General features: G+C 41.2%; 2 protein-coding genes across 2 annotated transcripts; both read left to right on the top strand.

The window, feature by feature from the left end:
- The first annotated feature begins 2,641 nt into the window (after window positions 1-2,641).
- On the top strand, window positions 2,642-9,775 carry LOC121605012 (immunoglobulin-like domain-containing receptor 1). Its single transcript, XM_041934728.1, has 9 exons — window positions 2,642-2,833; window positions 3,544-3,714; window positions 3,879-4,028; window positions 5,018-5,137; window positions 5,352-5,498; window positions 6,602-6,724; window positions 6,816-6,997; window positions 7,530-8,147; window positions 8,296-9,775. The coding sequence occupies exons 1-9, from the start codon at window positions 2,788-2,790 to the stop codon at window positions 8,332-8,334; spliced, it is 1,596 nt and encodes a 531-aa protein (XP_041790662.1). The 5' UTR covers window positions 2,642-2,787; the 3' UTR covers window positions 8,335-9,775.
- A 1,324-nt stretch (window positions 9,776-11,099) lies between these two features.
- tmem39a (transmembrane protein 39A) lies at window positions 11,100-25,369 on the top strand. The gene is made up of 9 exons (XM_041939395.1): window positions 11,100-11,388; window positions 15,376-15,589; window positions 17,095-17,317; window positions 18,010-18,093; window positions 18,216-18,370; window positions 19,908-20,265; window positions 20,421-20,608; window positions 20,697-20,817; window positions 22,314-25,369. Exons 2-9 carry the CDS (start codon window positions 15,477-15,479, stop codon window positions 22,551-22,553), a joined length of 1,482 nt encoding a protein of 493 aa, XP_041795329.1. The 5' UTR covers window positions 11,100-11,388; window positions 15,376-15,476; the 3' UTR covers window positions 22,554-25,369.
- Window positions 25,370-25,426: the final 57 nt, after the last annotated feature.

Here is a 25,426-nt window from a genome sequence, read left to right as displayed (position 1 = left end):
AAAACTGTTTTTCTGTATGTTCGCCCCCCCCGGTCTGACGTGAACGGGCTCAAATATGATGCCAGGTGCTTTTGCCCACCAATCAGCTTTTAGCAACATTTAAAAGAAAAGCTGATGATGGGTTGCCCGCCAAATCTGCTCAAACCATACCCACACAGTCCTGATGAAGCAGGTTAGCAGTTTTCAAGTGCCAAACTTATAATAAATATCACCTAATTATGTTATTTATTTAGTCATAAATACTTACTGTTGTAGAGAAATACATAAGAAAACAAGTTCTAAATACAGTGGTGGAAGAAGTAACCAGATGTTTTACTTATGTGTAGGTAGTAATACCACAGTGTGGAAGTAGTCTGTTGTAGATAAAACACAAGCATTCAAAATTACAAGTAAAAGTACAATTATTGCCATTAAAATATAGAAATAAAGTATCATAAGTAAACATTCTCATTATGCAGAGGACATGTTAAGAACATACGGTATATTATGCAATTAGTGATGCAGTAATGTGTGAACATCACTAAAGCAGCTGGTAAAGGTGAGGCTAATATTAGCTAGTTGATACTGCTGGGAAGCTTATCCTATCATAAAACATCATGATTTATGATTTTATTTTGTATTAAAAATCAGAATCTGCAAAGTAACTCGCTGCAGTTGTCAGATAAATGTGGAGTAAAAATACAATATTTGCCTTGGAAATATGGAGTTGAAATAAAAAATGTAATAGCATGAAATGGAATTACTTAAGTGAAGTATAAGTACCTCAAAATTATACTTGAGCGAAAGTACTTATAATAATAATACTTTTTGCCACAGTTTAAATCTGTGCAGCCGCTTAAATCCTGATGAACAAACCTGTGCAGCATAGACGCATGTAGTTTTATTGTATGTAATCCAATAAGAAAATAGACTTATGTATGTTAAACCAACCTTTCTATAAGACCTGATATGCCTCTCAGCTGTTACAGCAGCTGCAGTGTGTGTTGATTAAAATGAACTGGTGTAGTGCTTAGGCAAATTTAATACGAGTTTACATTTGTACTTTATAAAATCAAATGCATGACAATGTTGCAGTCTTTGCTTAGTGAACGTGGATTGAAGTCATGCTTGTGGCCTCAGGCCTCAGCGGGACAGGATATGAGGGAGTGGAAACACAGAGTGGATCTTGGCAGGAGTTTCCAGGAAAAAAGGAGAAGCTCTGAGGGCCTGCAGGTGCAGACTGGGTGTGCTCACAGGGAAAACAATCTTTGACAATTGGAAGAACTGGGAAAGCACTTCAGCACAACACACAGAAGTAGTCCCATTCATGTGCAGATGGCCCCATGCGTTTATGAAAGAGGACATGCTTGAAAGGCGTCCCTCTGCCAGGGAATAAACAGCATGGTTTTATAGTTTAACTGAAGAGACTGTGGGAGTCAAACTGACACAGAAATCACACAAAAATCTGGTTAAAAATAAATAAATAAAATAAATCAAGTTTAGGGTGCCATCTAGTGGTTTCAGTTCAGAGTTACACCAAAGTGCTGATGACTGTTGGGCTGCTCCCAACAGTAGCCAAAAGGTATTTTCCTCAGCTATAATATCAATGAACTGCATGTGCACACTTTCCTCTAATAATTTGTCACTTTATGTTCAGTTAAGGTCATCATGCTTTATTATCATTGTTAGAATTATTATTAAGTCATTGGAGTTTGGTGGAAACACAGAACTAAAACTGAACATATTCACTGAGTTTCAACTATTGTTTCATAAAATATGTTTTTAAAGCACCAAGGTAATGCTAGTTTTTGAAAAATCAATATTCTTCATTAAAATAACAGTATTTAATATGATGTCAAATTCTAACCTCACTAATGTAATGTTATTATTAATTAACATTACTCTGGAACGATATATGTTGCTCTTAAAGCTGTTATTCTAAAATAAAGTAAAACTCTGCTAATTTATGTTGCTCTGCACACAAGGCGGGATTACCTGTGGCAGCTGAATTGGGGCCTGGACCCCAGGGGCCCTTAAAGCCCTAGGTTCTTTGCATGTCAATTAATTTGTGGTCATTGAATTAGCAAATTTGCTTGAAATGTACTTAATATTTTCTGTGTGTCTTTTAATCACCAGCAATTTGTACTGCACATAGTTTGGCCAGTGAGCATACAAGCAAAGCTGACATGTGAAGGGTTGGCGGGTGTCAGCGGGGGCCCAAAATGTTCATCCTGCCACAAAACTGCACCAGCAGCTTCATTAGCTGATGATAACAGGGCAGACAGCAGCAAAAATACATGCAGAGAGGAAGCAAATAGCACAAGAAGTCATGAACCTGTCAACTGGTGATATTTGAAAGGAAATTATGTCAAAACTAATTGGACTGGAATTTGAATATAGCCTAAATATAGCATCAATGCATATAAACTCACCAAGACCCAAATGTTGGTACTATAAATACCTATAAAAAAAATCACCTGTAAAATAACATGTTTATCATGTTATTTATTTATGTAATCCTAAATTAGCATTAACAGGCCCTCGTGACCTCCACTCTCGTCTCGCGGAGGATTTCTGTACACCTGGCTACGTCACAGGCTGGGATGAATTCACCTGGGTGTGGCCGGAGATGAGTGCGGTGTCAGGCATTCAGCAAACACGCTGTCCAGGTGAGCGCACGGGTCGAGGCTGTGAACGGCGGTGTTTGAGTTCAGCTTAGAAACGTCTTTGGAGGAGTTTTATTTTCCACCTTTTTCTATCTCCCTCTTTGTGTTCGGAGGTTTTGTGTAACCGCATCGTTTTGTCATCATGCGGGGATCACGTGCCGCAATCGTCCTGCTGTCGCTTCTACAAGGTAATTTCCATTCCTTTACGTATTGCCTTCATATTTTTTAAAAAAGAAAGGAAAGTAAGTCGAGTTAACCTGATTTTGAGTAAAAAGATTTCAAACTTTCGACTGAAACGGAACTGAGCTGAAAGTATCGGTCACATGACACACGTTGTTGATACTGGTCATACATGCTGGATGTGTTTGAAGTCTGTTTGGATGGCTGTCTGTTTTTGCAGCGTTTTAGAACATGTCTTTATTTTTCTTATTAATTTTCTTATTAATATCTTACTTTGGAGGAGCTTACTGATACTCTCAGGCTGGTTGCCTATAAAGTGACCCAGTTATGTTTCTAAACTCTAACCTGCTACTTTTCTAATCTTCCATATTATATTAAAGCATCAGTGTGACTTGTCTTCTTGTAGGTTTAGGTTAATTCAACAGGTTTCATTACAGCTTATGTGTTTGGTTGGTAGTTTCACAGTAAGCCTTTCCTGTGTCTTTGTCTGTGTCACCTGTTTTTCTGGTTCTTCCGCTTTGAAATGAGCCCAGCGGTTGAGAGAAACCCTGACACACACTCGCTTTACTTCCTTGGTATTTTGTGGAAAGCAGGCTACTGTTTCACTTAACTGGCAGCATCTTCGTGGCGCGAGAGATGACTTTATTCCTGATGCACGCGCACATGCAGACATACACAAAGTGCTGTTTGTAACCATCTGCTTGCCGTCCCTCCACAGTGTCCATGTGCATTCAGGTGATTGTTCCTCAGCAGGAGCGCAGCACGGCTCTGTTTGCCTCAGTGGTCCTCCGCTGTGACTACTCCACCTCTGCGAACCTCCAAGATGTTCTGGTCACCTGGAGGTACAAGTCCTTCTGCAAGGACCCCGTGCTGGAGTACTACTCCACAGGTTAGAAACAAGCCACCCGCACCAGGAGAGAGCATAACGGAGAGAAAAGTGATGGTGCATGTTCTCTCTGAGAGAAGACTTTGTCAGGTTTAGAACAGCAGACTTCTGGACTTATTTGACTCTCACGTGTCATTTTAATGAAAACTTTGCATCTGGTTTTGCAGCGTACCAGTCTGCACTACAGTTGGGCCAGGACCCGTCCAATGACTGTCCAGATCGTCAGCGGACGGTGCGCACAGTGATCCAGAAGAGGGGGAGCAACGAGCCGACGCTGGGAGCAGAGTACCGTGAGCGCAGGATCACCATCCAAAACAGTGAGTTCATTCAAATGTTGTGCGATCCAGTCCAGCACGGCCTGCGTCAGGCTCATCGCAGTTGGGATGATAATAAGATGAAAATGTGTTTATCACCCTCATTATACAGTTTTTGCTTCACTTGTTGTGTGGCTTATGCATACTTCATAATAGAGCTGAAATGACGGACAGAAGCTGGATCTCGAACAGTTTTGTCCTTTAAAAGCCAAAAAAAAATCTCTGGTTGTGGCTACTGTTTGTCCAGCATTTTGTGGTTTTCTTCTGTTTTAGTGAAAACAAGACACAACAGATGGAGTAGATAAAAATGTTAAATAATAGCCATGAAACTTCCCCAGCTGTTTATGTACATTCACACTTTTATTTTTTGTATTATAAGTTTTCTAAATGTTATGTTTAAGTATGCAAATGAGGCAGTATCTGATGAAATCTGCTTTAAAATAATTTGCATCAATTTCCAGATCAGAAAACTGAACCCTGGATAAAGCTGGCTTGGAAATTCTTGTGTCATTTCGTTGACATTAGAGCCAAAGGTTTTTACAGAGGGAATTGTGGATCTCTCAATAAATCAGAAAAAATAGCCATAAAACAATCCATTTTTGCAGCGTTTTTAGCAATAAAATGAAACATAAATCAAGCTATGAATGATATGTGACAAACAAACACTGCTCTTAAAACCTTCCGTGTATAGATGGGAATAAGTGTTGATATGTAGATATAGATATGTTTATCTATGCACATGATGCATTGTCTGTGTAATATATATGCATTTTGAATATTTTCTATCCACCAGTCGAAAAGATTATGGAAGCAAAATAGCCTAAAAACTCAAAACTGATCAGTAATATTTTTATTATCAGGAATGTTTTCGTCTGTAGTGTTTCTTCCCCAAGTGAATATGTGTTGTTCAGAGAAATTTTGATTATAATTTGCGTCTAAGCTATCTTGACTGCACTGTAATTGGAAGTGTGTGTGTGTGTGTTTGTTTGCAGAGGCCGACCTGGTGATCACTGAGGTGATGTGGTGGGACAACGGGGTCTACTTCTGCTCTGTCGACGCTGCCGGAGACACCTCTGGAGACTCTGACAAAGAAGTCAAACTCATCGTTTATCGTAAGACACAAAATAAAGAATCCGTGTTCACACATGCACTCGCTGCCCCAGATTCTTCCCCACATTTCCACAGCTTCTGCTGATGTTATTAGACCGAAATGTTGTGCATTATAGTTCCCTGTTGGGAGCTGTGACAAAATCAGTGACGGAATTAAAAGTTATGTGTTTCTCTGGACACGTCACAATAAGCCTGTCTCTTCCCCCTGTCCGGCAGACTGGTTGACAGTGTTGTTCATCATCATCGGAGCCCTCCTCCTCATCCTCCTCTTCTGTATCTGCTGCTGCCAGTGCTGCCCTCAGAGATGCTGCTGCTATGTTCGCTGTCCCTGCTGCCCACAGCAATGCTGCTGTCCTGAAAAAGGTAGAGAGCAGGCGCCATTTAGAAAGCTCTTCTTCATTGGTGCTCGGACATCCAGAGCAATGGGCTGCATTAAATTCACAGCTTGTGCTGTCAGAAGTAGATGGAAAACTAACAATAAGGCAACTTGGGTGAAAAAAAAAACATGGTGCACTTTTGTGCATTTAAGGGATAAGTTCACATTTTATCTGTTTTAAAACAATACTCACATGCCCATATGTACACTGAGAGACTTATTTATAGCTGTAAACGTTCCTCCTGCCCACACTGGCTGTGAAAAGATCCCCATCGAAATGATTTCAGTGTAAGAGATGGGGGATAAAATCTATAGTTCTTGTTCTGTTTAAATTTGTATTTTAAGGTTTAGCTGAAGCCAATATGAGACTTCAACAGTCTGAATTAGTCAAATCAAATCCTCCTAAGTTACTGTGTCTGTGTGCTACTGTTCCTCCACCGGAGCTCTGCAGGGAAACACTGCCTGGGGAAACAAAGAGTGTAATTTTACGAGATCAGCATTTGCTTTTACTAACTTGGAGGGCTGAAGGCTCATTCGCTTCAGCTGAACTTAAAAATGCATTTCTACACAGAACGGGGACTACAGAGATCACTTACATTGATATCAAGTTAGGAAGCGACCTCTTAACAGCCAATACAGAGAGCAGAAACGATTACAGCGACAGATAACTTAAATGTACGTGATGGCCTTATGAGTATGAAGACAGACTTCAAAAATGTCCTTTAAAGAGTTGCTGCTCAGCAGTCGTGGCTCTACGGTGTTGGATGTTGTTCCCTTAAAGACAAGAAAACACAAGCAAGAAGTTTTGAAAACAGTTTCTGCTCTAACCTGTAATCCGGTGTAATGTTAACCCACCTCAAGACAGAAAACAACAAGTAAATGTGCACCGTCACAGGTTACCATTCTCATCCGTATCCCTGCAAGTTGATTTTCATACTGTTCTGGTACACCTTGTGTTGCCTGGCTGGTAGAAAGCTTATTGTGTGTCCACGTATTGTGTTAGCCACTGTGCAGGTAAGTGGCCTGTGTACTCAGATGAGACCCTCCTGTGTTGATGAATATGAAAAAATGTGCTGTCCTCCTCTTTCAGCGGTGATGCAGCATCGTATGATGAAGGAGGCTCAGAGGGCCATGGCTCCCTGGTTAGGAGGGCAGCCGGTGTATGGACCAATGAGCCACGCCTCCTCCCAGATGAACCCGCTGCTCTACCCTGGTACACACACACACACACACACCCCTACACATGACTGTCGGCAGGTTTTCATTCACTTAACTTTATTATGTGAATGTTTCTGTCCCTCCAGGGTCCGTCTCAGGCAAGAGCATCCCTTTGAAGCCCATGCCCCTCCCCCCTCCTCAGTCCTCGTCTTACAGCATGCCCCCTCCCAGTGGCCATGGCAACCACACCCCTGCCAACACCAATCACATGCTTGATTACCTGGAGAGCCAGGTGAGGGGGATGAACGCGACCAGTCCTCTGCTACAGGTATGTAACCACCGATGTTCTGAGATCTGTTAGAGCATCAGTGTTTTGTCATATTGTCATTCACAGATGTTTAAATGCTATCATATCTGCAACCATTCCTGTTAATCAGGATCAGGATCAATCAGAATACTTTATTATTTGAGTAATTGGTTTACCTTATTTTAGTATTTTTAGTATCTGTTTTGGGGCTATTATGCGATAAACCACCCAGATGCCGTTTTCGGTGTGAAGTTAAGGTTTTATTTAATGAGGAAAGGGTCGTACGCCTCCACTATACAAAAGTACAAAATCTTTGGAGAAGAGTTTTGCTGCTATTTTTGAAGCTGACATTGGCAGGAGTGTTGGATGTGTGTGTTTGATTGACATCTGTCAGGGCGCTGGTTATGTCATTTCCTGTTGGTACAAAATGGCAAAGTGCAGCATTTCTTGTGTTGTAACTGCCAACACAGAACATACTGTACCTGTGAGTTTCACAGAAATGTGCGAGTGGTGTTTGTCATTTTGTGTTTCTTCTTCTTCCTCCTCCCATCAGTCCCAGCCACCTCCACCCCAGCACATGCAGCAGATCCCGCCTCCTCCACAGCACATGCAACCCAGTGTCCCATTTTCCCCCGGCCCTCCCAGCATGATCTCCGCCCTTGACGATGGCCCGATGGAGCGTCGCGTCATCACACTTCCACCAATAAGAGAGCAGCACCCGGGCAGGCTCCCACCCCCCGCGCCCAAGACTCGCCCCCCGAGCTCCAGCGAGAGCAGCCGCAGCGGCTTCGGCCGTCGTGACGAGCGAGGTGCGGCGGGCAGACGTTACCCTTCACCCGCCCGGTCTAGAGGCATTCCCAGGAGCTACAGCGAGGAGTCACTGGATGGGCGGAGTCGCAACGGGGCGCGAGGAGGCATGGACCGCCCCCGCTCACGTTCCAGAGATGACCTGTTTGACAGCAGGTCCAGAGGAAACTACTCTCCCCCAGCATCACGGCGCCCGAGAGGAGGGTCCTGGAGCTCGGACGATGAGGGCAGCAGCAGGAGAGGAGGAGGCGGAGGGAGGAGAGGAGGCGGAGGCTGGGCTGACCAACCTCCCAGCTACACAGAGTACGAACCCGGACACAAACCGGGACACAAACCAGGAGCACGGAGGAATGACCCCTACTCCGTAAGACACACGCTGCTTTAGTTGATAGACACATTTTACTACACCAACGCACTTTCATCAAGACAAATGCACACATGCTCAAACACAAACAGTCTGAGTTTCACCGATTGTCAGTGACGTGAATCTAAAGTTAGTGTGTCTCTCTCAGGACAAGAGTTCTCGCAGTGGCACCAGCATCGTCATCTGAACCCTCCAGCTGTGAAACGCCCTGTGACCTCTGTGTCAGAGAACACGCACACCTCACTAGAACTGGGAGCCTTGTTGTCTGGCTGCTGGTAAATGTTTAAATGCCACCATTTTTATAAATTTGAGAGAATCATAAGTGAACAGCTGGCAGAAGGATTCATAAAAAGTGAAACAGAGAGATTCAGACACTTGGAATAATCTTCCTCCTCAGAGTGTGCAGGCAGCAAAAAAAATAATCTTTTTTTTAAGATATTGTTTTAAGAAAGTCGTTACTGCGACACAACGGAGCAGAATTCTGGGATAGTACTCCCTTCCTTCTGCTAGTTCATCAGTGTAATGCAAATATTCTGAGGCGATATGGACTAAAAGCCTTCTTTTACACGACTCCTACACAGCATGTGGCTTTTAGGATTTCTCCTCTTAAGACTGTTTGTTTGGCAGTAACAGTTAATTCTTGTCTTTGATAACAATCATAAAGTGCAGAATGGATGACTCTCAGGGCCAGTAAATCAACATTTTGTTGTTACATTAGCCAAGTGCTATTTAAACCCCTTTAAATATGAATAGACTCTTGTGAATGCTGAAATTAGTTTGTAGCTTTTTATAATTTTTGTAAATAGTTATTTTTCATATATCCTGGATGTGTTGAAGTGGCTTTACTGTACTTGTTTGACTTAATTTTTGAAAGAAAAGGCTTATATTAACATTAAAGTTCCTGTGTGAAGGATTTTGGGGGATCTATTGGCAGAAATTAGATATACTATTCAGAGTTATGTTTTCATTAGTTTATTATCACCGGAAAATAAGAATTGTTCTCTTAGAAAGAGCTCTGTATCTACTGAGGGTGCGAGTCCTCTTCCACCAAGTCTGCCATGTTTCTACAGTAGCCCAGAACAGACTAACCAAACTCTGGCTCCAGGGATGGGACTTTCTTGTTTTTAGCGGCCACCGCAGGGAAGGGTAAGGCGAGGGCTGCCCAGGTGGTTGCAATTTGCAAACACACCACTAGATGCTGCTAAATCCTACACACTGGATCTTTAAGTCATCCTCTGTTTAGATAATTATAAAGTGGTTTTCAAACCTTTGTAAGCTGAATGCAGTAATTACACTTAGTGCTCATAAATAACTGTAAACTATTTTTCATGGTTTTAATGTAAGAAATGAAGTCATGTCAATGTTACTGGTCCAAGTTTTTTTTTTTTTTCTTTTTAAGTTATGGTTGTCAGCACAAAATGAAAATATACCTGATTTCTTTTTCTCCCCTCTTGCTTGAATCTTGGTATATTTCAGAAATACACATTGAACTAAAAATCACTCACACATGGAAAGTTGTTGATGTTTTTAAGTTTTTCTCTCTTTTTTTTTGTTTTTACACTGTACAAGCAGTTTGTGTTTATTAATTGTATAGATAATAAACATTTTACCTTTTGGGTAGAACACAACTGTTTATTGTTCTTATTCCAATATGAAGGCTCGTAGTATTTTCTGAGGCTTTAAGCCAAGACCTAATGTGAAACAGTGAAGTTGTTTTTTATTGAAGAAAGTGAAGGCTTTATTTCTCCATTTTGACAATCTATACTTGTATATGTAATGTTTTGTATAAATCAACAGGTTAAGAGAGTTTGCATGCTTGTCACTCAAATGTCACCTCTTTTCAAGAAGAATTTGGAGCAATCAGGTTCAGAGTTCACAGCCCATCATGACAATCTCGACAAAAGTTTCTGATAAATTCATGTTCTAAAAAAACAACTGTTCACTTTACTCAAGAAAATACACAAATTATAGTCAAAATAAAACTACTGCATAAATTAATGACAAGGATATGTTCATTTAGAGCCTTAGTGTTGGAGGATAAGGGGAAATATAAGACAGCTTGTTCTTATTCTTTTTATCTCCCGGTGAGAACATTTTTGACCTCAGAATTGGGTACAATTCTTCAGTCATCACACACAGCTAAAGAGTCTCTCACAAGATTAACTGCAGCAGACCTCCCTCACAACAGAGATACATTTTCTGAAAGCTAAAGTCATATTTCTGAATAGAGCTGAAAGGATTACTTGAATAATTGATTAGTAAATGAACAGAAAATTAACCGGAAACAGTTGAAATAATTGATTGACTGCGTTAGTCCTGCTTCAGATGCCATTCACTGGTCTCTGGCCTCTCAAATGTAAGATTTGCCTCTATTCTGTGTCATTCTGCTTGCTTGCGTTTGTTGTTTTCTCTACACTATGCTATACAAATAAATTGGCCAGTTTATTAGGTACAGCTTTGAAAAGCTAGTGAAGCATCAGCCATCAGCCCTGCAATACAATAAATCCCAACTTCATGAAGGTTAAAATGTTCAGTTTTTGTTGAAACTCTCTTAGTGAGATGTGATAATTTTGGAGGCTGAATTTGTGGTGCTGTTGAATTGTATTGCATTATACTGAGAAGTGTCCTCCCCGCATAACACATTATAATTCAACTGCACTAGAGAATCTGTGACATCTTTTAAACCACTACTTGAAACTTTAAAATAAAATAGCACCGTTTGACTTCCACCTTGTCTTAAAACTAATAAAGTTTCTTCTCAATATTAATAGTGGTAGTAATAACCGTGCAGCCTCCAAAATCGCCATCAAGTTAAATCAATACCTCTTTTGTTAAACTTCATCAAAATATCTAAAAGATAGCAGCAACAGTGATTCCAGAACAGCCGTCTGTTCTGTCAAACTGCGGCTGCGCAGTGTAGCCTTGTTTAAGTCGCGCTCTGATGACGTCACAGTGAGAGGAGGTACGGGTTTGCCACGTCGGTCTGTGTGCAACGCGACACTGTTGCTCCTGAAGCCCAGGTCTAACTTTTACAGCCGTTTTATGTTTTGAACCGGAGAGAAAGCGACCCTGCAGCATCGCCGGTGTCGTCGTGTCTCGTGTCCGCATCAGCTCAGCCCGGTACATTGAAGCTGGGAGGCGGAGAAATGCTCGGTGCTGTCTGGACTCGTCAGGCTGGAAGCCACATAACTGACTGATGCATCCTTGTTCGGTTCACCCCCCCATATGTTGTCGATGTTGTGTGAGTAACTGTGGCTTTACAGAGCTTTTTTAACCGTCCAGCTTTGATCCCGCAAGCTAGCAGCTACCTACAAGCTTACATCGCTCTATTTTTAACGTCTTTGTCAGAGTGTGCTCCGAAGTTTCCGCGGTGGACAAAATGACAACGCTGCCTGATGTCATGATTCAGACAGGCAGCTTTAGAGCCGGTCTTAGCAGGTCTTCCCAAAAAACTGTACCCCAAAGAAAAGTCAGTAGAGACCAGCAAACACTTCTCCCGCTTCGTGGTCGCTTTTTAACACTCTCTGTAGGACTTGTGGTGTGACGAAAACTAGAAACGTGTTGCACTTCCACAAAATGACAAAATAACGTCCTGCAATCCCTCCACTGCTGCCGATTTCTCTCTCGCACAGTTCCTGTTTTCACTTTTGACTTTCAGCAGTAATCTTGCTCTGTGGTGTGCATTTATGTGTGTCTGTGTGTGTGTGTGTGTTAATGGCTGTTTCCTGTTGAAGATACAGCTGTAAAATTGTTTAATATCGTAGCTGCACACTGGTTACAGAGCGTGCTGTAGTAATCTCACTCATGTTTCATAAACCTTATCGGCATAGAGGAAATGCTGATATACAAAGAGGTTGGATGTTATCTGCCACAGGTTTGTGTTTCACTTTTGGAGCCGATTACTGGCTGATGAAGTTGGGCGGGACTACTTTTTTTTTTAACCCAGTGATGATAAGATAAATTCAACAATACTTCATGCAGTCCAGTTACCACTACACAAGCTAAGAGGCCACTTCTGTGTCAGAAAACAGTGTCCATCATAGTTTGTCTTGTCCAAAATCCAAAAACATCCACTTCACTGTCACGTTAGATAAACAACAGGAGCAAATCCTCATTATCAATTACTTAAATAGTTGCCAATTAGTTTTCTGTCAATTGGAAGATTGATCCAACTCTGCTTTGGAGCCAACAAGTTTAACGTTTGGATGCATGCATCAAAAATCCTTTTCTTTAGCACATGCAACAACAATGTCTTGGTTCTTTTTGGGCTAATCAATTAGTCAATCAGCTGTCGGGACTGATTTCATAATAGAATCCGAGAGAGAAAAATTCCCAACATTTGTGAGCTGTAGTTTCTCCCATGTGAGGACTTGCTGCTCCTCTTAGATAGTAAACTGAATATCCTAAAGTTTAGAATTTTCCGGCAGATGAAACAATATTTTGAATAAATGATCAATGAATCAAGAAAGAGTCAGCGGATTAATTGATAATCATATACTCGCTAGTTGCACTCCTAGGTCTCTTAGCTTGTAGTGCAAGGTTTTATATTTTAAAACATCTCACTGTGTAACAAATCAACTGGCCAGGATTTCAGTTTTAATTAACTTCCATTTGAAATAAATTGGTTTTGTAGTGCGTCAAAAATGGCCTGCAATCAATAATTATTTTCATTAAGAATCTGAAATGTCAGAAACAGTCACAAATTTTCAGAGCCCAAGATGACATATTGAGTATTCGACTTACAATGACATAAAACAGACAAAATTTACACTTTTTGTACATTTTCTTGTACTTCAATGAGGAGTGTTTTGTCAGAATTGTCACCACGTAGACGGCGATGTCTAGATTTCAAATTGATTTAGGTCGTAGATTTTTATTTATTTCCTGTTTTTGTTTTAGCACTACAACAGCCAGACAGCTGGAGGACTGCTCACAACAGTGATATAAAACAATGACAGTGTAAATTTTAAAAAAAGCAAATTTGTTTGGACTACAAATCACCACAGTGATGCCAACGTGCTGTAAAAGAGCAGGTCATCATCTTGATGATTCACAACCTTCCACATCTAGACGGTTAGTTCTTACACGAGTGCCTGTCATATCTAGAGCTGACTGGTTGTCGTTACAACAGCTGGTTTGACATGTTGCAGCAGGGGACGCCCAGGTGTATCCAATAACAATATAATTAATAACTGCATTCCATTTAGGTGTGTCAGTATTGTCTTTTTTTTTGCCTCACTGGCATACCTGTAGAGCAGCTGTTGATGTTATTATTTCCTGCTATGACAAGTTAAAATATGTGAAGAAAGCCTGTTGTCAGCCTTTACAAATAGTACCCAAACATTTGAACTTGTAGTGTTGGAGTTGAGAAGAGTTTTGGATATCTTAGTCAGATGGTGTTTCGGCTGACAGGGTGTCAGTTTCGGTACATAATTGCCCCAATGAGCATAGCAAAAAGCTTCTGTATGAAGTGTCTGCTGCCAGCTCTAGCACTGTAAACACCTGACAGATGTATCGTATTGAATAAATGAGTGAAAATATACTTCTCGTCAGTCATTTAATGTAGACACACACAGGGAATTCATCATTACCTCTTTAAACCCCTCCAGGAGATTGTTTCCCAATGTGAGCTTAAGCAGGCAGACTGCACATAAACAGGTCTGATACTGTGTGTAGTTGCCAGTAGGTGACAGCTCTGTTTGCTTTGTTAAGCAATAGTTTGAGAGTCGTCAGGAGTGTTGCCACCAGGAAGACTTGGATGGTTCGCTGATCTGGCTGCATTAGCAGACCCGTTTTTTGTGAAGTGAAACCTACGGAGGATAGCTAATTACTTATGTAGCTTATGTACACTCTGGTGTCAGTTTATTAGATAAGCCTAGATAAACCAAATGCAGCCTAATTCATCAGTCCTGCAATAAATCCTCCCTTCATGGAGGCCATGATGTTTGGTTTATATTCAATCAATCAACTGTATGATCATTTTAGAGGCTGTAGTTCAGGTTGGGGCAGTATTGCGTGATATTGAGGGGTGTATAAGGCATTTTCTCCACCCCATTTATATCTGTTTGGTTAGTGGAAACACTTCTCAGTGTAATGCAGAGCAATTCAGCAGCACCCATAAAATGACCACAAAGTTGACACCGCTCTAAAAACGACACACACTCCAAAAAAAAAGACTGTCAGTTCACTGTCATAGATGGCTAATAAAAAAGCATTTCTGTTTATTATATGTTAAAATATAAACACAACCTCTGCTAACATCATGACTTAATCTGCTTTTATGGGATAAAACATTAACATTCAGGAAAAAGGAGCTGAGGTTGTTTCACCCAACCGATGCCATATATTTAAAGAGTGTGTCTGTTGTTTTTAGGCTGCATCCACTAACTAAATTGAAAGAAAATGCATCAGGATAGAGATGGCTTACCACGGCTGCTAAATAATTTCCTGGGGAAATCCCTATCAGGTTTGAACCGCTGACATGTTTAAATGTCGTGATAACCTGTCATGTCTGATAAAGACTAATGAAAGCAGTGCCAAACACGAGTCCCACAGTATTAGCATCTTTTCACGTCTTCACACCTCTGCGAATGAGCATGAATGCATTTGTATGTTTCACACTGTTGCAGATTCTCAGATTTCACACCTAACCGATTTGACCTAAAGAGGTTGTTTCACAGGTGTTGTGGCTTTTTCAAGGAAACGCAACTGTGTTAGCTGCTTTTAATTAAACTCATGCAACAGAGCTAAACGTCTGATGGCCTTGTCTTTCATTAACAAGAGTGATGGGAGAACATGTTTGGTATTTCAGGCAGATGTTTGACCTAAATCAATAGTACTAACAACATCAGCATTACGAATTTCCCCTTTCAGATAATTAATGATAACATGCCATTTTGGTGTAACGCTGATTGACAAGTGGCGGGGACAGTAAATAAAATAAAGTCAATAAAGGGGGAAAAACAGAACTGAGAACCAGCTCAGTGCAAAACTGGAGCACCTGTTGACTTAGATGTGTCATGTAAAGTAAATTCCTCTGAACAGATCTGTGCTCTAATTGAACTTTGACTCTGCTGAAATGTTGATTAAGCCTCAGGTTTGTTTTTTGTTTTAAGTTGTTGGCTTTTTTTTTTCTTTTAAAGATTACTTACAGAATTTATTGCTTTCTCAGTTCGCTTTTCTTGTTCTGACTCTCACCCTGAGTCTCGTCTTTCGGTTTCCTCGGCAGTGGCCTGGCTGTACATGGTGGCTCATTGAGCAGAACGAGAGGAGTCCCAGTGGCTGTTGGTTGGTGGGCGGCGTCCGTGGTTGCCACGGTAACTGGCGACCATGCCAGGAGGTCGCAGGGGTCCCAGCAGACAGCAGCTAAGTCGCTCTGCTCTGCCGTCCCTGCAGACTCTGGTTGGAGGCAACCTCGGCAATGGCACAGGCTTCAGGAACAGGTGCGTGCACTAACCAATTTAAATGCTTTTACACCTCAAACCATAATTTCTGTGAACAGTTTGTAAACTGATCTCTGTTTTGCACTGTAAATCATGTGACAGACGTGCTAATGGCAATTCTAACTAGAGCGGAACAATTGATGATTAACTGAAGAGAGGAAAATGTAATCAGCAATACTTTAATAATGGATTAATTGTTTCAGATATTTTTCAAGAGAAGATGTTCAGCATTCTCTGGTTCTAGCTTCTCATGTTTTTCCCATTTTATACGATTGTGAACTGAATATCTTCTGAGTTTTGGACAATTAGTTCCACAATTCAAGACATTTGAAGACGTCACCTTGAACAGTGAAGGACCTCTAATAATTGTTTGACATTTAAATTGCAACATTTTTTAATTTTAATTAAAAAATGTTGCAAAAAAAAAAAAAGACCAATGAAGCCAAGCCTGTGAGCTAGTTCAGGCAGTCAACTTGAGTCTTGAGTCTTCCATGGCATTCATCATGGAAATACACTTAAGCCGTCAGTGGCCACTCTGCTGTTCCTGCTGTTCACTAAGTATTTCAGAAGCTCCACCTCCACCACAGCATCCACCTGTAGGTTTCGAGTCTACCTCCCCGGGGTTCGTGTCAGCTCTCCCTGCAGAACTGAGCTTGGCGTGTGGGGGGCGACGGGGTGTCTGTGCAGATTATTTTTTTGATTAGTAGATTCAAGTCTATCAAATGTCAGAACAATGTAACATAAAAAATGTCCATAACAAGTCCACAGAGATATCTTAAAAAAAAAAAAAGATATCAGATTTTTTATCCTATGAAACCAAGCAATCATCAAATCCTCACAGCTGAGATGTTGGCATTAGTTTTTTTTACACTTTATCAGCCCTAGTCCCCTTAAGGATTCGCTAAAAGGAATATTTAAGATAAAAAAAAAAAAATGGGGCATTACAGCAGCAGGAAGAAAAGATAGCAGCAGAGATAGAGAACATTTGAAAAAAAACGAATACAAAATGAAAAGTAGACTATATATATGTACATATTATACAAACAAATAAATTTGACTATAGAAAAGAAAAATAAGGTATGTAGAAAAAAATATATAAAAACAAATGTAAAAAGTATTTATTGCCTTAATAGCTGTGGAAAACGAACAATGTAAACTGCCTTCAGATTAAAAATGATAATAAATAGTGTTACTACTATTGCACAGAAAATAAAAAAATATACAAAAACAGTAAATATATGTAATATTGCACAAAATGTAAACGGAAAATGTAGCTTTCCTTCTCACACACTGGATGAAACAGTCTGTCACTAAAGGAGCTGCTAAGGGCCCCCACTGTGTCATGCAGGGGGTGGGAGGGGTTGTCCATGATCGATGTTTAGTTACTGATTGGTTTGGGCTGATATTTACTAGAAAAAAGAGATTACTGCTGAGCCTTGTTGGCACGTTTTCAGCTTGACCGAGTTCTTATACTCAAGGTTTGATTGAATTGTGTCTTCTACCAGGAGCAGTAACTCGGTGGGTCTGTCTGCCCCCCCCCTCTCGGCCCTCATTACCCCGGAGCCGGTCCGTCACTCGAGGATCCCCGAGCTGCCGTTGGACAGCAGCCTGCTGTTCGAGTTCCTGCTCTTTCTTTACTTGCTGGTGGCCTTGTTTGTCCAGTACATAAACATCTACAGGACGGTGTGGTGGTACCCATACAGCCACCCTGCTGCCTCTACCTCGCTTGTAAGAACACACACACCTAACACACACACACCGCTTCTGCTTTCTTAACCTTAAAAATGAGAAACCCCAGGTTGATACCGACAATGACCCTAAACTTGAACACTTGATATCTCAAAAAAAGTCTCATCATTGTTGTTTTTTGGTTTAAAAAAATGAAAAATTATTGATATTTTTAATATTTTATAATATTAAACAGTGAAATCAGATTACAGAAAATAGAGTACAAACACTCTACCATTTATTGTTTTCTTTTGTTTTTGAATTTGAGTTACTGCTGCCTAATCAGTAGCTTTTTATTTTCACTTTTCATTTCACTTTTCTGTGCAGTGGTTAAGACCTACAATGAACCATATGTTCTTGCAGCAGGAAATGCAGCTTTTGAATATGAGCAGGGAAAAAAATGGGTTAAAAAAAACTACCTGCTCCAACTCTGAAGGATTTATTTATTATTCATTTATTTGTTTATTGAGTAAAATTGGAAAATGGCAAGAATAATGAACCTTACCCAAAGGTGACAGCTTGTGCAGGTTTTCATTCAGCCACTGTGCACACCAACACTGATTTGTCTATTTAGAGCTCATAACAGATTTTTATTGGGCGGGTTCAGGTCTAACTTCATTATGTATGATTTGAAAATTTCTTTGTGGAAAAATAATGATAAATGAATGGAAAAATCTGTTATCCTCCTACAGAACTTTCACCTGATGGACTACCACCTGGCTATCTTCATCACAGTCATGTTGGCCAGGAGGCTTGTTTGGACAATAGTTTCAGAGGTAAGCAGATATGTATATACAAGCAGCTAGCACACTGTAATGCACATAGCCACTGTGGGAATCAAACCCCACTGAGGGCAGCGTCGTTGCTCTCGGTTAATTGTACCGTCCGTCTCGTGCAGGTGTCGCAGAGCAGCGGCGGATCACTGCTCCGCTATGTGGTTCTGATCGCAGCTCGCCTCAGCCTGCTGACCATGTGTGGATGGGTGCTCTGCTGGACGCTGGTCAACCTCTGCAAGAACCACTCTGTGCTCAACCTGCTCTTCCTGGGATACCCGTGAGTCTTTGATAACCCCACCAGCCCCCACCCTCTAAAGGCCAGGATATGCTTGTACAAGCTGTCATCCGACCATGTATGAAAGCAGAAGTGTTTACACCTGTTCTGAAAGGTCTGAGGAGTGAGATGCAATGATTCATGCAAATGGGGATAACAGTGCACACTTTCTCTCCTCAAAGGCCAACAGATGTTCACACACAAACTGAAGTAGATGTGTGAAGCTTAAACTCTGCTACTTTTCACCTCTGCACACTTCACTCTATGCTGCAAGTGTGATGATCAACTGCTCAAATGTTACAGAAAGGGTTGGATGCAGCCCGTGATTCTGACATTGTAAAGGTGTGGGTGTTTGTTTGATGGATAGTGACGCTTTAACTCACCTACACACACACACACACACACACACACACACACACACACACACACACACACACGTGGGCTGTAGCCAAAAGGTGGGTTTCCATCCAAATGTGTCACAAATCGTAATCAGCAAAAGAAAATGTGAATGAACGCTTGCTTCCATCCACTACCACTTTGCTATTATTAGCAGTTTATTCATTGAGATATGCAGTAGGTGGCGCCAATTCTCCAGCAGTGTGATTATACCATTGCAGGAGAAGAGGCTGCGACAAGATGACATAATGCAATAAGCGCCTGTCAAGCAGTGGGGAAAAATGTTGGACGTATCGCATTTCTCCTTGTTTCATCTATTAATCTGATGAACTTTTCATCACTTCGCACTGATGTGGTGTTTAAGACTGCTGCTATTTTTCATCTCTTCAGTGGATGTTTAAGTCACATACTTCGTGTACGCCAAGATTTATTCGCGGTTTCCAATTTGTGGCAGTTTGCTTTTATTGATACAGCAACATTTTTTTGCACTCAGGTTCTTTTATGTGCAAACTGAAAATGTGCATAGAAATGGATGGATGGAAATGCGTCTAATTTGCCACCCTGTGTGAAATGGTCTTGATGCATGTGAACCACAATACTCTGATCACTGGATTTGTCATATTAATATCTGGCCAAAATTGTGTGTTGCCAGTTATTCTAATTATTGTGGCATCAGACCTTGAAAGCAATAACTAAAAACTTGATTTCACTCTGATTTCTTTGCCTTTTGATTCTGTGTATGTGCCAAAAAGGTCAAGGAGTGAATCACTTGTAAAACATTTTCATACTCAAACATGACGTTGCTGCTGATGGAAGAAAAACCTGAACTTGTCATCTTAAAAAAAAAAAAAAAAAACATAAATAAATTCTCTTAGTCCATCCTAATTTTCAAAACACGATTTATGTTGCTGTTAATCTATAATGCAGTAATGCTCTGACAGGGAGCATGATGCATATCTTGGTTTTATGTATGTGCTAATGGAAATGGAAGCTGTGGACCCACCCTCTCTTAATATGTCTCAGTATTTTAAATATGCATGATGTTTTCACGTCATACACCTCCATTTCTTACCGTCATTAGAAACTAAAACCTGCCACTCTGTTCTTTTGTCCTCCTTCACTCACCGCCCTCCTTCCACGCCAGATTTGGTGTGTACGTCCCGCTTTGCTGTTTCCATCAGGAAGGAGGGAAAAGTCAAACGGCGGCGGCTGACTGCGATTACCCGGCCGACCACCAGCAGCCCGAACTCGCGGAGACCCCGTTCTTTCGCCCACGTGACTTCCTCTTCCTGTTACGGGAGAACCTCAGAGAGCAGTTTTCCAGCCCCCCGCACATGCCTATTCACACCTGCCCACCACACACACACTCACACACACCGGAGTTGATTCGAGCAGAGGTGGAGGAGCTGAAGAGCGACTTCAACCGGCGGATAAAGGAAGTGCTGTTCAACTCCCTGTTTAGTGCTTACTACGTAGCCTTCCTGCCTCTCTGCTTTGTCAAGGTTGGTATCAGTTCTCCCATGTAAGATTTTATTGTTGATGTTCAGACTTCATGCTCCCCACCCCCCTCAGTACCTCCAAGTTGCGCACAATCTTTCATGCGTCCTTGCTAGCTTTTAGCTGAGTTTATCCATCTCTAATACTGTTCTTTCCATAGAGCACCCAGTACTATGACATGCGCTGGTCATGTGAGCATCTGATCATGGTGTGGATCAATGCGTTTGTGATGCTGATGAGTCAGCTGCTGCCCCCCAGCTACTGTGACCTGCTTCATCGCTCGGCAGCTCACCTGGGCCGCTGGCAGAAGCTGGAGCACGGCTCGTACAGCAACACGCCTCAGCATGTGTGAGTGGCCGTCTGCGTACACACACAGACGCTTAAAAAACGTCTGTTAATGGTTTGTGGCTGACTGTGGTGCCGATTTGTTCCGCAGGTGGTCAGAAAGTACCATTTGGCCTCAGGGGGTGCTGGTGCGACACAGTCGATGTCTGTATAAGGCAGTCGGACCCTATAATGTCGCTCTGCCCTCTGACGTGTCCCATGCAAGGTTTTATGTGAGTATTTGCGCTTTCTATCATAGTGACAGTTGGTGTAACCTGCACATTGTTCACTTGGATGCACAAAGGCTGGACAAAATAATAAGAACACCATTACAATAAAATGCAATGCAGTACCACCAACTACACAGCCATGGAGCTGGTTCCCTTCAGGGTAATGAATTTTTTTTTAAAATCATAAAATAAGCTGCCTTACATGGTGAATATTTGAGTCACTCAGCCACATATTTAATGAGTTACCCTGGATTGATACCTCTGCGTTAATAGGTCCATATCACAGCGAAAAAAATCAACATAAATATTTAATAGTAATAGTCATTTCAGCCTCAAATTCAGTAGAGAAACAAACTGAATGCCCTTGTTAACCCCTTAAGTGTAAATCAAGCTTTAGGCAGTTGTTGTCTGATTCTGCTGACCGGGTGACAGATTGATCATTGACTTCTCAGTAATCAGTCAGAGCTAAGTGTCACAGTGTTGAGGGAGGAAGAAAAAAGCTTTCTGAGTTTTTACAGGCTGTGAAAAGTAAAAGCAAACAGCTCAGTCAGTGATATTCTGGTGGGGTTGTGTGAGGACAAACTCACAGCACCAGCAGAGAACAAGCAGTACTGCGAGTTAAACATCAGCCTGAAAGTTTGATAATCACCACCTGAACACAGCTTTTACCCAGTATGGTCCGCATCAAATTAGAGTTAGTTAGTTATTAGTTAAATTCACAAGCGGCTCACCAGACTCATAATTTAATTTTTTTTCCCGTTAAGTCTATAAAATGCCATAAAATTAAAATTAAGAATAAAAATGTTTCCCAGAGACCAAGGTGACACCTTCCAATGAATATCATTGTAAACTTAAAGATAAAATAAGATAAGATACCACTTTATTAATCCCCAGCTGGGGAAATTCGGGTGTTACAGGCAGCAGGCAATAGAAGTAAGAATAACAACAGAATAGAAAAATACAAAATGCTGAATAAAAGTCGACTATATTTATGTACATTTTGTACAAAGTGCTTTAAAAATATTTTAATATATATATATATATATATATATATATATTGCCACAAAAGCGCTATAAAAAATATTGCCAAAGAAATTCAGTTGCAAGTTGTAAAATGGAGAACAGAAAAATAATCTTCACATTGGAGAAAGTGACCTCAGAGAATGATGTTTCTGCTCAATTAATTGGTAGGTAAAACAGTCGCTGTGTAATTTTCTGTCGATCAACTGATTAGCTGAGTGACCAAATAATCTATCAGATCTATCAAAATATCATGAAGCATGTAGACGAGACCTCAATCCACCATGTTCACACAGACTGAATACAGCGACTGGCTGTATCAGTTTCTGTCTGCTTGTATTGTTTTACATACCTCGGGTGTTCATCTTATTGTGTCCACCCCCTGCATATCAAATATTTGCCTTTCCAGCTATGTAATCATCAATATGCTTTAATTGGTTTCTTTTCTGAGCTTCTCTTCTGGTTCATTGGTCCTGCAGTTCCTGTTCCACAAGCCATTGCGGATCCTGAACCTGCTGATCTGGATCGAGTCCAGTGTGGTGTTGTACCAGTTATACTCTCTGCTGCGCTCTGAGCGCTGGAACCACACTTTGTCTCTGGGCCTTATTCTCTGCTGCAACTACTATGTCCTTTTCAAACTGCTCCGAGACCGCATTGTGCTCGGCAAAGCCTACTCCTACCCTCTGTCCTCCAACAGCTTGGGGCTCAAGTCGCAGTAAAGGTCCCTCACAGTGAGACCTCACCTATGAACTCTGGACGTGGAGGGGAGATGGGTGGAGGTCCGGTTAAGACCAGAGGGTTGATTTAGTGCTCACGCTTGGAGGTTAAGGGACAGACTGTGAACTCATAATTGTGTTTTGATACGGTTCTATTTTTAATGCAATGTTTATATATACCTATTTAAAAGAATATTTTTATTTTGTATACTATTTCGAGTTACGCCGGGCATTACCACGCTGACGACATTAGCATGTTGTGTTATGTTGTTGCCAGGTGACAGGGACGTCAGGGAATGCCAGGAGGTGACTTTCACCAAAGATATTTTAAGTGCAGGCGGCCAATCACAGAGCGGAAATGGCTTCTGACGGTCAGTTCAACCAGACGAGCGATTCAGAGCAGTGGAAGGAGTTGTGCCTGAGATCCTGAATCCTGATTGGGCTGTTCTGCTTCAACCCTGAGCCTCTAGAACCCGTGAGACTGATGGGGTAACGTTAGCACCACACAAACAAGCCGTACTCTCAGCATGTTTTCACTTGTGATTTTGAAGCAAAAGTTCAGAATTTTGGGAAATAATTTGTTTTGGATTTGTTTGAATTCAATGAGAAGATGGATATGAATCCAGTAGGAGGCCACAACATGAAGACGGTTAGCTTAACATTAGCAGAAAGTCTGGAAATGGATAGCCTAGTTATGTCCAGCGCCCAACACCTGCCTACCTCTAAAACTCACAAATAAACACATAATGTCTTTTGTTTCATTTGATCAAAAATCCAGATTAAAAAGGACATCTTGCGATTACACTGTCACTCCAGTAAGTTACTGTGCCACTGGATATGGTTTGACATATTACTTCCCTGTAAAACAGCAAATTGTCATTATCCCACATTGATTTGGAGATAAAACATGCTAATAATTGAGCTTTAGAGGTGATGATGGGCAGATTTTATAACCCATGGACAGAGCCATGCTATCGGTTTCCCCTTGCTACCAGATAAGCTAACCGGCTGCCTGTGTTAGCTTTATATTTAATAGGCAGATATGAGAGTGGTCTAGATTTTCACATCTAGCTCGCAATCAAAGATGGAAATTTGTATTTCCTAAAATGTGAAACTGTTGCTATAAGCAAAGCCTCAGAGTTGATTTTGACTACCCAATTGGAATAAAACTTTCCTACAAACTGAGTTGAGATAAGTCTGGAGGAAGGAACGTCTGAGGTACTCTCATCCGCTGCCTCTGCAGAGAATGCTGTATTCATCACTTTGTTACTGTGTGTTTACAATCAGTATGCGCTTGTTTCTCATCATTGGCTATCTGGAGAGCAGTTACAGCAGCAGTCTTTACAAACGCACACCAGGGTGGCAGCAGGTGAGAAAGGACTGAGATACTGAGGGTTGCTTAAAAGTGTACAGCTTTGAAGGGCTGCTGCTGTAACAAGGTGATTATTCAATTCAAAAATCTTATTGATGATGAACTACACTTAGACATGCTGAAATCGTCTATGATTCATTTGTGTTCTTTAAGGTCACCCAGTCGCTGTTTATTTTCTTCAATTTTGGTGCCTGAATGCTTAAACCGTAATGGGATTGAGGACCATATCATATGTTGATCTCTTTGTGGATGTAGATAACAGAACGAATGTGGCTGATAATAAAGATTTCTACTGGTACGTCCCTGGACCTAACCCTTCTCCCACTGCAAACGCGTCATTGACAGTAGAGGATGTAAAATTAAAGGGTGAAGACAGCTGGAAAGGGAAGACAATGTATGCGTCACCTCATTACCAGCTCATGTATTCCCAGTTACCAGAATGGTGTTACAAACAGGTCGCTTTGTGTGTTGGTGCCTTTCTGTTTAGTCACACTTGTTGAACATCCTCGTCTTCTCAAGTAAGCGCTAACCTGCAGTCAGTAGATAATTTGGGGCAGTATTAAGGACGCGTGTTGGCCCGATCATCTTTCCAATGTTCAGATAGAAAGCCTCTTCAATTTCCCACTGACTTCTTCAGGCAGGTGTCAATCCAGATCATTGGTGATGCTCTTTAACTCAGCAGAAGCGAGAGCTCTCTTTGATTGCACACAAATGCCAATAATGTGCCCATTATTCTGCTTTATCTGCAAACTCAGCCCTTAAATCAGCTCCTTGGTGCTTAAGATTTGTTTGCGGTCATTTTCCACTTGAATGTAGCACATTTTTTTTTCAACTGAATGTTGCTGTTGATTTGAATCGGCATGTTTTGTCATTGGTAGCATCACTGAGCTACCAGTTGAGCCCCACCACTGAAATTTCAGTTTTTATTGGATGTACCTTCCCTTAACACAGAAAGATATTTCAAGGTTTGCTTTAATTCCTGCTTCTGTGTCAGCTCTCACTTGAATGTTCAGTCTTTACTCAAATAACACACGCTCTCTGCTTTCTTTGGTTTAGCGAAACCAATAAGATCACAGCTGAAAAAGAGAAACAAGGAACAAGATTTGGAAATATTTTAGAGTCTATCACCTCTTGACCACAATGCCCTGAAGTGCACTTGATCTTCCTCTAGTCTAAATGAAATTTTAAGACGGGTTTTAAGTAAAATTGATGCCGATGATGTCGATCTATGTCCCTGTACTTGCAAAAGTTGTCAAATTGAGTCAATTTCTATGTGCCATATCCCAGGCTGCAGTTTCAGACTGCTGGTTGAACCTGATGATGAACATGTCGGTGCTGGAGAAATCATAGGAGCTGGTCCTCATATTTCGGCTTTTTTACAGTGTTCAGTTTCCCCACAGCATTTCTGAAAATGCTTTTTGACATCTGAAATAAAACATGGTGTTTAAACAGAGGCTGTGTTGTGTATGTGATATGTTGTGTGGGCAGGCCGAGAAGAAATATG

This window comes from Chelmon rostratus, chromosome 1 (assembly GCF_017976325.1).
Source record: "Chelmon rostratus isolate fCheRos1 chromosome 1, fCheRos1.pri, whole genome shotgun sequence".
Lineage (NCBI taxonomy): Eukaryota > Metazoa > Chordata > Actinopteri > Chaetodontiformes > Chaetodontidae > Chelmon > Chelmon rostratus.
The sequence above is the reverse complement of the archived record's forward strand: the minus strand, read 5'-3'. Positions and strand labels throughout refer to the sequence as shown.

Bases quoted from the DNA above. Each gene is read 5' to 3' on its own strand.
- tmem39a (XM_041939395.1), top strand. From the start codon at position 15,477: ATGCCAGGAGGTCGCAGGGGTCCCAGCAGACAGCAGCTAAGTCGCTCT. The intron at 18,371-19,907 runs GTGAGTCTTTGA...CTTCCACGCCAG, and splicing joins CTGCTCTTCCTGGGATACCC to ATTTGGTGTGTACGTCCCGC. The intron at 20,609-20,696 runs GTGAGTGGCCGT...TTTGTTCCGCAG, and splicing joins AGCAACACGCCTCAGCATGT to GTGGTCAGAAAGTACCATTT.
- LOC121605012 (XM_041934728.1), top strand. From the start codon at position 2,788: ATGCGGGGATCACGTGCCGCAATCGTCCTGCTGTCGCTTCTACAAG. The intron at 4,029-5,017 runs GTGAGTTCATTC...GTTTGTTTGCAG, and splicing joins CAGGATCACCATCCAAAACA to AGGCCGACCTGGTGATCACT. The intron at 5,138-5,351 runs GTAAGACACAAA...CCTGTCCGGCAG, and splicing joins AGTCAAACTCATCGTTTATC to ACTGGTTGACAGTGTTGTTC.